Source organism: Rhincodon typus, chromosome 10, assembly GCF_021869965.1.
Source record: "Rhincodon typus isolate 14 chromosome 10, sRhiTyp1.1, whole genome shotgun sequence".
NCBI lineage: Eukaryota > Metazoa > Chordata > Chondrichthyes > Orectolobiformes > Rhincodontidae > Rhincodon > Rhincodon typus.
The window spans coordinates 77,678,198-77,691,080 of NC_063341.1; the positions used below are offsets into that span (position 1 = coordinate 77,678,198).

The 12,883-nt window shown below is 48.6% G+C and overlaps 1 protein-coding gene across 1 annotated transcript in view; it reads right to left on the minus strand.

Moving 5' to 3' along the window:
* Positions 1-10,450, minus strand: part of LOC109924763 (dynein axonemal intermediate chain 3-like) — a 31,458-nt gene extending 21,008 nt beyond the window's left edge. The window contains exons 1-2 of the mRNA XM_048601565.1: positions 10,436-10,450; positions 3,870-4,002 (exon numbers count right to left, since the gene is read on the minus strand). Coding sequence (XP_048457522.1) covers positions 3,870-4,002; positions 10,436-10,441 — 139 coding nt within the window. The 5' untranslated portion in view covers positions 10,442-10,450. The remainder of the gene's footprint in view (positions 1-3,869; positions 4,003-10,435) is intronic.
* Positions 10,451-12,883: the final 2,433 nt, after the last annotated feature.

A 12,883-nucleotide genomic window follows, 5' to 3' on the forward strand; every position in this document is an offset into this window, starting at 1 on the left:
GCCGCACTGTCAGAGGGTCAGTACTGAGGGAGTGCCGCACTGTCAGAGGGTCAGTACTGAGGGAGTGCCACACTGTCACATCGGCTGTACTGGTTAATGAGTCATTGAACCTTTTGCTCTCTGATGGATTCTAAAGAACCCATGGCAGTTCATAACAGAGAAAGTGATCATTCCCTGACGTTCTGGCCGTAGTGATCCACAAAGTGATGCCACAATAATCAATTTTTTTTGGTATTCCGTCAGTGTATTTTAAAAGAGCGTGCTGTGTGCAAATTGACTGCTACGTTTTCCATAACTCTAGTCTTTTCTAATACTGTTGAACATTTTAGACTGTATTAAGTACCTTTGGTGTCTGGCTATGTCTTTTCCACAGGATGTGGGCCTCAATACCACCTTCTCAAGGGGTAATTAGAGCTGGACAATAAATGCAATCCGATGACCATGTCCACATAATCTCCAGGAAAGGGTTTGCTTATACTAGACCAGACTAATATTTACATAAGGCTTGAATTAAGAGGAGACTTGGTCTACTGGTGAACACTGCCACCTAGTGGCAGATGTGAGAATAAGAGAAGAGAGAGTAGGAGCTGCAGATGCTGGAGAGTCTGAGACAACAAGGTGGAGAGCTGGATGAACACAGCAGGCCAAGCAGCATCATAGGAGCAGGAAGGCTGATGTTTCGGGCCTAGACCCTTCATCAGAAAAGGGAGGGGGGGGAAGGGGTTTCTGAAATAAATAGGGAGAGAGGGGGAGGCGGATAGAAGATGGATAAATGAGAAGATAGGTGGAGAGGAGACAGACAGGTCAAAGAGGCGGGGTTGGAGCCAGTAAAGGTGAGTGTAGGTGGGGAGTTAGGGAGGGGATAGGTCAGTCCAAGGAGGACGGACAGATCAAGGGGGCGGGATGAGGTTAGTAGGTAGGAGATGAGGGTGCAGCTTGAGTTGGGAGGAGGGGATAGGTGGGAGGAAGAACAGGTTAGGGAGGCGGGGACGAGCTGGACTGGTTTTGGGATGCGGTAGGGGGAGGGGAGATTTTGAAGCTTGTGAAATCCCTGGAACAATCCCTCTTCCTCCGTTACATTGATGACTGTATCGGCGCCGCCTCGTGCTCCCACGAGGAGCTCGAACAGCTCATCCACTTCACCAACACTTCCACCCCAACCTTAAGTTTACCTGGACCATCTCTAATACCTCTCTCCCCTTCCTGGACTTCTCTGTCTCCATCTCGGGCAACCACCTAGAAACCGATATTCATTTCAAGCCCACCAACTCCCACAGCTACCTAGAATACTCCTCCTCCCACCCACCTTCCTGCAAAAATGCCATCCCCTATTCCCAATTCCTTCGCCTCCGCCGCATCTGCTCCCAGGATGAGGCATTCCACTCCCGTACATCTCGTTGTCCTCATTTTTCAAGGACCGTAACTTCCCTCCCTCAGTGGTCGAGAACGCCCTCAACCGTGTCTCCCACATTTCCCGCAACTCATCCCTCACATTCCGTCCACGCAATAAGAGCCAAAAAAGAATCCCCCTCGTCCTCACGTACCACCCCACCAACCTCCGGATCCAACGCATCATCCTCCGACACTTCCGCCATCTGCAATCCGACCCCACCACCAAAGACATCTTTCCCTCCCCACCCTTATCTGCTTTCCGGAGGGACCACTCTCTCCGTGACTCCCTTGTCCGCTCCACACTTCCCTCCAGCCCCACCACACACGGCACTTTTCCCTGCAACCGCAGGAAGTGCTACACCTGCCCCCATACCTACTCCCTCGCCCCCATCCCAGGCCCCAAGAAGACTGTCCACATCAAGCAGATGTTCACCTGCACATCTGCCAATGTGGTATACTGCATCCGCTGTACCCCGTGTGGCCTCCTTTCCATCGGGGAAACCAAGCGGAGGCTCGGGGACCGCTTTGCAGAACACCTACGCTCGGTTCGCAATAACCAACTGCACCTCCCAGTCGCGAACCATTTCAACTCCCCCTCCCATTCCTCAGACGACATGTCCATCCTGGGCCTCCTGCAGTGCCACAACGATGCCACCCGAAGGTTGCAGGAACAGCAACTCATATTCCGCTTGGGAACCCTGCAGCCCAATGGTATCAATGTGGACTTCACAAGCTTCAAAATCTCCCCTCCCCCTACCGCATCCCAAAACCAGTCCAGCTCGTCCCCGCCTCCCTAACCTGTTCTTCCTCCCACCTGTCCCCTCCTCCCACCTCAAGCCGCACCCCCATGTCCTACCTACTAACCTCATCCCACCCCCTTGACCTGTCCATCCTCCCTGGACTGACCTATCCCCTCCCTAACTCCCCACCTACACTCACCTTTACTGGCTCCATCCCCGCCTCTTCGACCTGTTTGTTTCCTCTCCACCTATCCTCTCCTCTATCCATCTTCTATCCACCTCCCCCTCTCTCCCTATTTATTTCAGAACCCCCTTCCCCTCCCCCTTTTCTGATGAAGGGTCTAGGCCTGAAACGTCAGCCTTTCTGCCCTCTGATGCTGCTTGGCCTGCTGTGTTCATCCAGCCCTGCACCTTGTTGTCTGAGAATAAGAGTATTTTAGAGAAGCCAGAACGAAGTTAGATGGCCATCCTGCAAGGGGAACTTAAAACAATGAGAGAAAACAATTAATAGGTACAGACAGAAAAGGGATGAGGAGAAGGTTGAGGAAAGAAATAACCAGTTTTCTCGAGGCTAAATGTGTCAAGGGGAGAGAACGGGAGCATGGCTTTGAGACAAAGGATCAGCAAGGATCATGTAGAAGAGCAGGGCGGGTTTGATGGGCAGAATGGCTTACTCCTGCCCCTGTTTTCTATGTTTCAATGTTTCCTAAGCTCATTGGTATATATAGGAATAAACATAAAATGCTCTTTATCTCAAATTCATATTTCATACCTAGCTGTAATTATTTGGCTAAATCGCCTTTGTGTGAAATTGCAAAGATAAGGTCAGTTTGAGGAATTGGAGGTTTTGTTTCTCCAACATATATGTACTGACCTATAGGCCTCTGCTGGGAATGACTGGCACTCCACTAGGAGCAAACAAAACTACTAGGAAATTGATCTGGCAATCAGGTGGCAGCAGATTTATTAGTTAACTTTGGCTGTGGCCGACATTGATTTGTTGTGTTACAATAGACTTAGGAGAGTGTGCGGATAAGGGTCACAAAACCTAAAGGTTTTGTCACATAACTCAAAATTCCCCACGTTTCCTGTCTGTGCCCTGTTCACAGTATTCCAAGAGGGATCTGACCAGTGTTTTGTATAATTGCAGCATCACTTCTACATCCTTATTCTCCCATTCTCTACATATAACATCGGTGAATATCAAATGAACATCTGTGATCATGACCAGGAAACTGCAGGGATGTTGTTAATACCCATCTGGTTCACAAATTGCCGACAGTCAATGAAATCTACCGTTCTTACCTTGCCTGACTTACCTGTGTCTCCAAACCTACAGCAATGTGGCGGACTCCACACAAACCTCTGCCCTTGACCTGACACAACCTGTCCGTCTTCTCTCCCACCTATCCGCCCCTCCGTCTTCACTCACCAATCCCTACTACTGCTTACCTGCACCCACCTATCACCATCCCATCTACCTTCCCCAGCCCCACCACCCTCTCTATTTATTTCGGAGCTCCCTTCCCCCTCCCCCATTTCTGAAGAAGGGTCCCGACCCGAAACGCCAACATTCCTGCTCCTCTGATGCTGCCTGGTCTGCTGTGTTCCTCCAGCTCCGCACTGGGTTAACTCCCTCTGAAATGGTTGTTCAGTTAAGGGGATATTAGGAAGGGACAACAAATATTGGCTTGCCGGTGATGTCTACATCCCATTTGATAGTAAAAAAAAACTCACCTCCAGATTTGACTCTTTTTGCTGACCTTAAGCGTGTTTTAGACCGAACTCTGTCTTTCACCTTGGGTGTTGGTTTCAAGTCAATAGGTGTTATGGGTCGAGATGCCGCCATTTCATTCTCCCTGCTAGGGACCTGTAGAAATTAAAACAGTAAAAGTCAGAGACAAAACTGTACACTTAAAAAATGCCAGTAATCCCAGTAAAATGGTTTGGATGAACTACCCAACAGATGACCTGTACTACCAATGAACTCTAAACATTTCTCTGTTGGATTAGTGTGCAGTTTGAACTAATGAAGTTTTAACTCCGTGCTGTCAGATCCAACTGGACTTGAAATGTTAACTTTGTTTACTCTCCACAAACACTGAGTTTCTCCAACAATTTGCTTCTTGTCTGCAATTTTAAACTCTCTTGTCTACAATAACAATGAAAGGCGTTTCTATTTATAGCAGATGGAAATTAATGTTTATAGGCATAGGGGCCAGCTCCCATTTTTTGCCTCTGGGAGATAAGGCTTTAGGACTAAATTCAGTCCAGTTGACTTGCCCATCCATCACTTGCACTATTCTGGCAGTAATGAGCGATCTGTCACTGTCACAAATCCACTAAAACTGATAGCGAGTCCACATGTGCGCAAAGGTAAAATTTATAATCTGTGAAATGACATGCATCCACTGAGTACATTGGAGGTTCCCATTCAATTGCAAACTCAACATGGTTTAGTTAAAAGTCTGACTTCTGCGAAATTAGTTTCACTGTAAAATTCTTGAATGTATTCCATCTTGTTAAATTTGGTGTAACATGGTTTTCAATTGTAGGCTGACATAATTAATGTTAAATGCAATCAATGGCCCTGAAAAGCTACTTATAAAATGTGAAGATAACAGTGTGGAGCTGGAGGAACACAGCGGGTCAGACAGAATCAGAGGAGCAGGAAAGTTGACGTTTTGGGTCAGGACCATTCTTCAGAAATGGGGGAGGGGGGAAGGGGGCTCTGAAATAAATAGAGAGAGGAGGGTTCAGGCTGGGAAAGGTGGGTGGGATGGTAATAGGTGAGTGCAGATAGGCAGCGGTGGGGATTGGTCAGTGAGGTGGGAGGAGTGGATAGGTGGGAGAGAGGATGGACAGGTTGTGTCAGGTCAAGGAGGTGGGGATGAGAGAGAGGGTTGGTCATGGGATGAGGCCGGGGGTGGGGAGATTTTGACACTGGTCAAGTCCACATTAAGACCATTGGGTTTTAGGCTCCCAAGGTGTAATATGAGGTGCTGCTCCTCCAGTTCCGGGTGGCTTCATTGTGACACTGGGGAGGGCTCAGGATGGACATGTGGTCCAGGGAGTGGGAGGGGGAGTTGAAGCAGTTCGTGACTGAGAGGTGTTGTCGTTTGTCGTGAACAGAGCGCAGGTGCTCTACAAAGCGGTCTCTGAACCTCCACTTGGTCTCACCAATGTAGAGGAGGCTACAGCGGGAACAGCGGATGCAGTAGACCACATTGATAGATGTGCAGGTGAACCTCTGTCTTGGATGGAGGTGAAGGGAGAGGTGTAGGGGCAGGTGTAGCACTTCCTGCAGTTGCAGGGAAAGGTGCCGGGGTGGTGGGGCTGGTGGGGAGTGTGGAGCGGATGAGGGAGTCGCGGAGAGAGCGGTCCCTACGGAAGGCAGATAGGCGTGGGGAGGGAAATATATCTTTGGTTGTGGGATCGGATTGTAGGTGGTGGAACTGGTGGAGAATGATACTTTGGATATGGAGGTTAGTGGGGTGATATGTGAGGACAAGGGGGATTCTGTCTTTGCTTTTGATGCAGGGAGGGGATGTGAGAGCAGAGGTGTGGGAAACGCAAGAGATGCGGTCAAGAGCATTTTCAAGCACTGAAGGGGGGAATATTGTGGTCCTTGAAATACGAGGACATCTGGGATGTTCGCGAGTGGAATGCCCCATCTTGGGAGCAGACGCTGCGAAGGTGGAGGAATTGGGAGCAGGAAGGTGGGTGAGAGGAGGTGTAGTCTAGGTAGCTGTGGGAGTCGGTGGGCTTGAAATAGATGTCGGTTTCGAGGCGGTCACCAGAGGTGGAGACAGAGAGATTCAGGAAGGAGAGGGAGGTATCAGAGATGGTCCAGGTGAACTTGAGGTTGGGGTGAAAATTCATCATTGCCCTTAACAACTTCTCCTTTAACTACTCCCACTTCCTACAGACAAAGGGGGTGGTCATGGGTACCTGCATGGGCCCGAGCTATGCCTGCCTCTTCGTAGGATACATGGAACAGTCCCTCTTCCGCTGCTACACTGGCACCATCCCGCACCTCTTCCTCTGTTACATCGATGACTGTATCAGCACCACCTTGGGCTCCCACGAAGAGCTTGAACAGTTCATCAACTTTACTAATACCTTCCACCCCAACCCCAAGCCCATGTTCTTGACCGCATCTTTTGCGTTTCCTGCACCTCTGCTCTCATACCCCCTCCCTGCAACAAAAACAAAGACAGAATCCCCCTTGTCCTCACCTATCACCCCACTAACCTCCGGATTCAACGCATCATTCTCCACCACTTCCGCCACCTGCAATCCGACACCACTACAAAGGATATATTTCCCTCCCACCTCTATCTGCCTTCTATTCTCCCTCATCCGCTCCACACTCCCCACTAGCCCCACCACCCCCGGCACATTTCCCTGCAACCGCAGGAGGTGCTACACCTACCCCTACACCTCCCCCCTCGCCTCCATCCAAGGAACCAAACAAACCTTTCACATCAGACAGAGGTTCACCTGCACATCTGCTAATGTGGTCTACAGCATCTGCTGCTCCCAGTGTGGCCTCCTCTACATTGGTGAGACCAAGCAAAGACTTGGAGACAGTTATGGAGAGCATCTGCGCTCTGTTCGCAACAAACGACAAAAGCTTCCAGTCACAAACCATTTCAACTCCTCCCTCCCCCTCCCTGGGCGACATATCCATCCTGGGCCTCCTTCAGTATCACAACGACGCCACGTAGAAACTGGAGGAGCAGCACCTCATATTCCACCTCGGGAGCCTACAACCCAAGGGTCTCAATGTGGACTTGACCAGTTTTAAAATCTCCCCACCCCTGGCCTCATCCCATGACCAACCCTCCCTCTTATCCCCGCCTCCTTGACCTGACACAACCTGTCCATCTTCTCTCCCAACTATCTGCCCCACCCATCCCACTGATCAATCCCCACCACTGCCTACCTGCACTCACCTATCACCATCCCACCTACCTTCCCCGGGCCCACTCCTCCTCTCTCTATTTATTTCTGAGCTCCCTTCCCCCTCCCCCATTTCTGAAGAAGGGTCCCGACCCGAAACGTCAGCTTTCCTGCTCCTCTGATACTGCCTGGTCTGCTGTGTTCCTCCAGCTCCACACTGTGTTATCTCTGACTCTGCAGTTCCTACTATCACGTATAAAATATGAATCCCCTGAAATGATGAGAAAAATTCCCCACATTCCTTCAAAAAATTTTGTAAAGTTTACTTGTTAGTTTCCGTCTTAATCCAGTCATAAACAAATACAATACGCACAGAAAGTGTAAATTAAAAGTGATGAGATTAAGTATGTTCAGCTTCCTGGGTTCGCTGTGAATGAATACTTTGATTTGATTGGCTGCCTGGATGCTTGCTGACATCACCACTCACTGAGAGATTCCATGATGTGGCGCCAGATATACTCAGCCATTACATAAGGGGAAATCAGGCTGCAGAGATTGCTTGATCCTTGTGGGCAGCTTTGAGTGCTATTGTTTCATTGTTGAGCACAAATCCCAGACCACTTTTTTCTACTAAGCAATCCTCATGTAATAAACCTCCAATACTTCACCACGTCCCACAGATAGGGAGGCAAAAGCCAAGTGGTATGGTTGCTGACCCAGGTATTATTCTGGGGACCTGGGTTCAAATCCCAGCCTGGCAGATGGCTGAATTTTAATTCGATTCAAAATCTGAAATTAGGAGTCTAATGATGACCATAAATCTATTGTTGATTGTCGAAAAAAAATCTGGTTCACCAATGTCCTTCAGGGATAGAAACTGCCATCCCTACCAGGTCTGGCCTACGTGTGTTTCCAGACACACAGCAATGTGGTTGACCCTTAACTGCTAGCTGGACAATTAGGGATGGACAATAAATTTTGACCTAGCCAGCGCTGCCCTCATCCCGTGAATGAATAAGAACAATTAAAGATTTTCACCTTCCCTTGAAATCCCTCCATGCCAATGTTAGATCATTTCTCTACAATTTGGATTGGTGAAGAGTGCTGGAGGATATGCCAGGCACCAGGCATGCCTAAAATTGAGGAACCAGCCTGGTGAAGATACAACACTGGAAGGTCTGCATGTCGAGAAGTGGAAGCAACATGTGCCAGGCAGCATTAAGTAATCTCACAGCCATCTTCCTAGGTGCCAGGTGTGACTCCAACCAGCAGAGAGTTTGCCTATTGATGACACCACTTTACTGATGACCTAGTGTAGACTGATGGGGTCTGCAGTCCTGCCACATCCATTCATTAATGGTGGTGGGCAATTAAATGACTAACTGAAGGTGGAACCTCCCTAACTGCTCCCATTCTCAGTGATCAGGGAGTCCAGCAGTGTGTGCGTTATGTCAGTACAGAAGGCAAGAAGCGTCTGCAAAACTTTGCAGCTCTGGAGGTGCCAAGCCATCTTGCCTCCTCTTGAGCTTCTCAACATTACACATACCAGTCTGGAGCCAATTTGATTCACTTCACATGTTATCAACAAACAGCTGAAGGCGCTGGATCCTGCAAAGACTATGAGCCCTCACAACATTCTGCCAATAGTACTGAAGATTTGTGCTCCAGAACTTGCCAGACCCTTTCCAGGGTCTAGGGCCTGGATACTAAAGGTATGGCTACCAGTGATAAAGTGATTGAAATCAAAATGGTCAAACTCCCATGTCCGCTCCACACTCCCCACTAGGCCCACAACCCCCAGCACCTTTCCCTGCAACTGCAGGAAGTGCTACACCTGCCCCTACACCTCCCCCCTCACCTCCATCCCAGGCCCCAAAAAATCCTTCCACATGAAACAGATGTTCACCTGCACATCCGCTAATGTGGTCTATTGTATCCGCTGTTCCCGATGTGGCCTCCTCTACATCGGGGAGACCAAGTGGAGGCTCGGAGACCGCTTTGTGGAACACCTGTGCTCAGTTCGTGACAAACGACAACACCCTCCAGTCGCGAACCATTTCAGCTCCATCCTCCTCCTCCCTGGGTGACATACCCATCCTGGGCCTCCTCCAGTGTCACAACGATGCCACCCGAAAACTGGAGGAACAACACGCCATATTCCGCCTTGGAACCCTACAACCCAATGGTCTCAATGTGGACTTTACTAGCTTCAAAATCTCCCCACCCTGACCTCATCCCAAGGCCAGCACCCCCTCTCATCCCCGCCTTCTTGACCTGTCTGTCTTCTCCCTATCCGCTCCACTATCTACCTGCTAACACCACCCCCCCACTATTAATTTCAGAGCCCCCTCCCCCTCCCCAATTTCTGAAGAAGGGTCCCGACCCGAAACGTCAGCTTTCCTGCTCCTCTGATGCTGCCTGGCCTGCTGTGTTCATCCAGCTCCACACCCCTTGTTATCTCAGACTTCAGCATCGGCAGTTCTAACTATTTCTGATGGTCAAAAACCTGCATTTGAGGAGTATAGAAATCTCAAATAGTTGTGGGGCTGGAGGAAATCACAGAGACAGGGAAAGCGAGTGGGAGTGGAGGGATTTAAATTTGAGACATTGACACATCTTGGAATCATTATTGGTCAAAGAGCAAAGATAAAAAATAGAACAGGGTCTGCTGTGGGTTAGGTCATGAGAAACAGAGTTTGCTGGAAAAGCTCAGCAGGTCTGGCAGCATCTGTGGAGAGAAAGCTGAGTTAACGTTTCGGGTTGAATGACCCTCCGTTCTGAGGAAGGGTCACTGGACCTGAAATGATAACTCTGATTTCTGTCCACTAATGCTGCTAGACCTGCTGAGCTTTTCCAGCAACTTCTGTTTTTGTTTCTGATTTACAGCGTCTGTGGTTCTTTTAGTTTTGGATGCACTCAAGGCTGCGGAGAATGCAATCCATTCGTACATTACATTGAATGTCACACCATCACAGAATTATTGCAGCACAGAAGGAGGGCATTCGGCCCATCGTGTCTGCACCAGCTCTCCAAATGAGCATCTCCCCTAGCTCCACTCTCCCTATGACCCTGCGCTTTCTTCCTTTTTGAAAATTACACAGTCTTTTACTGAACCTGCCTCCCCACCATCATCATGTGCAATGCTGTAAAATCTGTACTAACTGCCATCAGGTTAAGTGCGATTCTGAAGGAGGACTCGATCACATTTTGGGTAAGGAGGGTGACAGAAAGCCTTGGCCATTGAACAGAATAGGTTTATTTTTAAATCTCAAAATAAGACATCCCCTTAAACCTGGTAATCTCCACACATGCTGTCTTTATGTTCTTCAATCTACATTTCTGTAAATGTTGTACAAATCCCCCTGAAGAGAGAGGGTCCGTTCACTTGAATCACTTACATTCATGTTGGCTTCGGGCTGGTCCTCCTTTGTTGTGTCTCAGACTCTTCCGGCGTCTTTCGTCTCCATGGCGGTTGCTAGGAACCACCGGAAAAAGCTGCTGATTGACAGACCCCGGAACCAATAGCAGCCCCGATGGGAGGCAGCACGTGCGCCGTGGAAGCTGGAGACATTGCTGCATTGACGTGGCGCCCCGCAGCCTCACCCCTGAGCTGCAAACACTTCGCTTTTGGCGGCATTGAGCTGGCAACTGGAGCCTTGTAAGGTTGCAGTGCCAAATGATGATGCATGCAGAAGCCTATTCCCAGCTAATTGGGTTGGATCATGCAGTATACAGTCCATTGAGTGTGTACCTCCACATTGGTCAGAAGTAGCACTGAAGGAGTGCTGCACTGTCTGAGGTGCCATCTTTCCAATGAAACGTTAGACTTCAGCCATGTCCACCTTCTAATTCTCTGGATATAAACGATCTGTTGGCATTAGTCAAAGACCGAGTGTATTTTCACAACCAGCACTGAAACACCCTCTAAATGATCTACTTATTATCACATTGCTGTTTGTGGGAGTGCACTGTGTGTAAAATTTCTGAAGAACGGTCCCAACCCAAAATGTCAGCTTTCCTGCTCCTCTGATGCTGCCTGGCCTGCTGTGTTCATCCAGCTCTACACCTTGTTACCCCGTTCCAAACCATAATGTGTTTGTATTGCCAGATAGTCTGCTTTCATAGTGTTGGTTGAGGGATCGCCATTTGTCTGGTGATGCTCTCTTGCTCGTCTTTGCCAGAGGGGTATTGAGTCTTCTATGTTGACTTGAGAAGCAGTGGTTAATGTCTTGTGTGAAACGTCCCAAAACTGCAGCACTCCCTCAGTACTGTACTGGAGGCCCAGCTGAACTACAAATGAGTGTAAATTCAGCATCCAAACTTCTGACTCAGAGTACTGTCCACTAATCCACAAATGGCACAGATTAGACCAAGGTTCAGTTTACTTCCGGGCCACCACTCTTGAAGAAAGGTAATAGCCTAAGGTTGACTTCTCCTTTCCTCCAGATGCTGCCTGGCCTGCTGTGTTCTTCTAGCCTCCTGGTCGTCTACCTTGGATTCCAGCATCTGCAGGGTTTTTTTTTTGTCTCTAAGAGAAACATAGAAATTAAGAGTAGGAACATGCCATTCAGCCATAGAGACATACAGCATGGAAATTCAATATGATCATGGCTGATTCTCAATCTTGATGCCACATTCCCACTTTCTGCCCATACCCCTTGATGCCTTTAATAGGCATGCAGTCATTGGGGGTTGGTTAGCTCGGTTGGCTGGACAGCTGGTTTGAGATGCAGAGTGATGTCAACAGTGTTCAGTTCCTGTACTGGCTGAACTTACCATGAAAGACTCTCCTTCTCAATCGCTCCCATTACCCAAGGCATGGTGACCCTCAGGTTAAACCACAACCAGTCATCTCTGTCTGTAATAAGAGAGCAGGACTTTGCCTTTTAGCCTCCAATTACTTCCCATTAATGGAGAAATCAGCCCACTTTGGAATTGTTTTGGTCAGCAGTTCTGATTGGTGCAGTTAATAGAGATTGTCCCTTGATTAACTTTGTTTCATGCTAATTCTTGCACAACTAATACTTCCCCACAGTGGTGGGAGGCCTGGTGGCTCATTGGTTAGTCCTGCTGCCTCACTGTACCGGTGAAGCAGGTTCCATTCCACCCTCAGGAAACTGTGTGGAGTTTGCACACTGTCCCTCTGTTCTGCATGAGTTCCCTCCCCCAGTCCAAAGATGTGCCTGTTAGGTGGATTGGCCATGCTAAAAATTGCCCATAGTGTCCAGGAATGTGCAGACTATGTGGGTTAGCCATGGTAAACGTGGAGTTATAGGGATAGGGTAGAGAGGTGGATCTGGATGTGATGCTCTTTGGAGGGTTAGTGCAGTCTTGATGGGCTAAATAGCCTGCTTCCACACTGTAGGGGATTCTATGAAATAGTCAGAGGCTTCTAGTCTGCAGGATTCTTAAGCATTCTCTTGGTCAATTGGTACCAGGAGGCCTGGGTTCAAGTCCTGCCTCCTCGAGATGTGTGTCACAACAGTTTGATTAAAATGATCCATTCTGATGTTCAGTTATTAGGACTGCCATGATCCCAGTTGAGGGAAAAAAATGTGACTACACTTATAATCTTAAGGCTGCAATGTTTCCTGTCTTAGATTGTCCATTCATCAGAATGTTTCCCTGTCAACTTATAACACACCCTTTTAATCGGTTACAGCAAGATTGCAATTTTCTGGTCGTTGCACAGCTCATCCTCAGCAAAATTCATCAGTCTGTACAGGACCTGGAGCAACCACAGAGTACTGGAGATACTCAGCAGATCTGTAGAGATAAAAACAGAATTAACTCTGTCAGTAAACCAAGCAGCATCATAGGAGCAGGAAGGCTGACGTTTCGGGCCT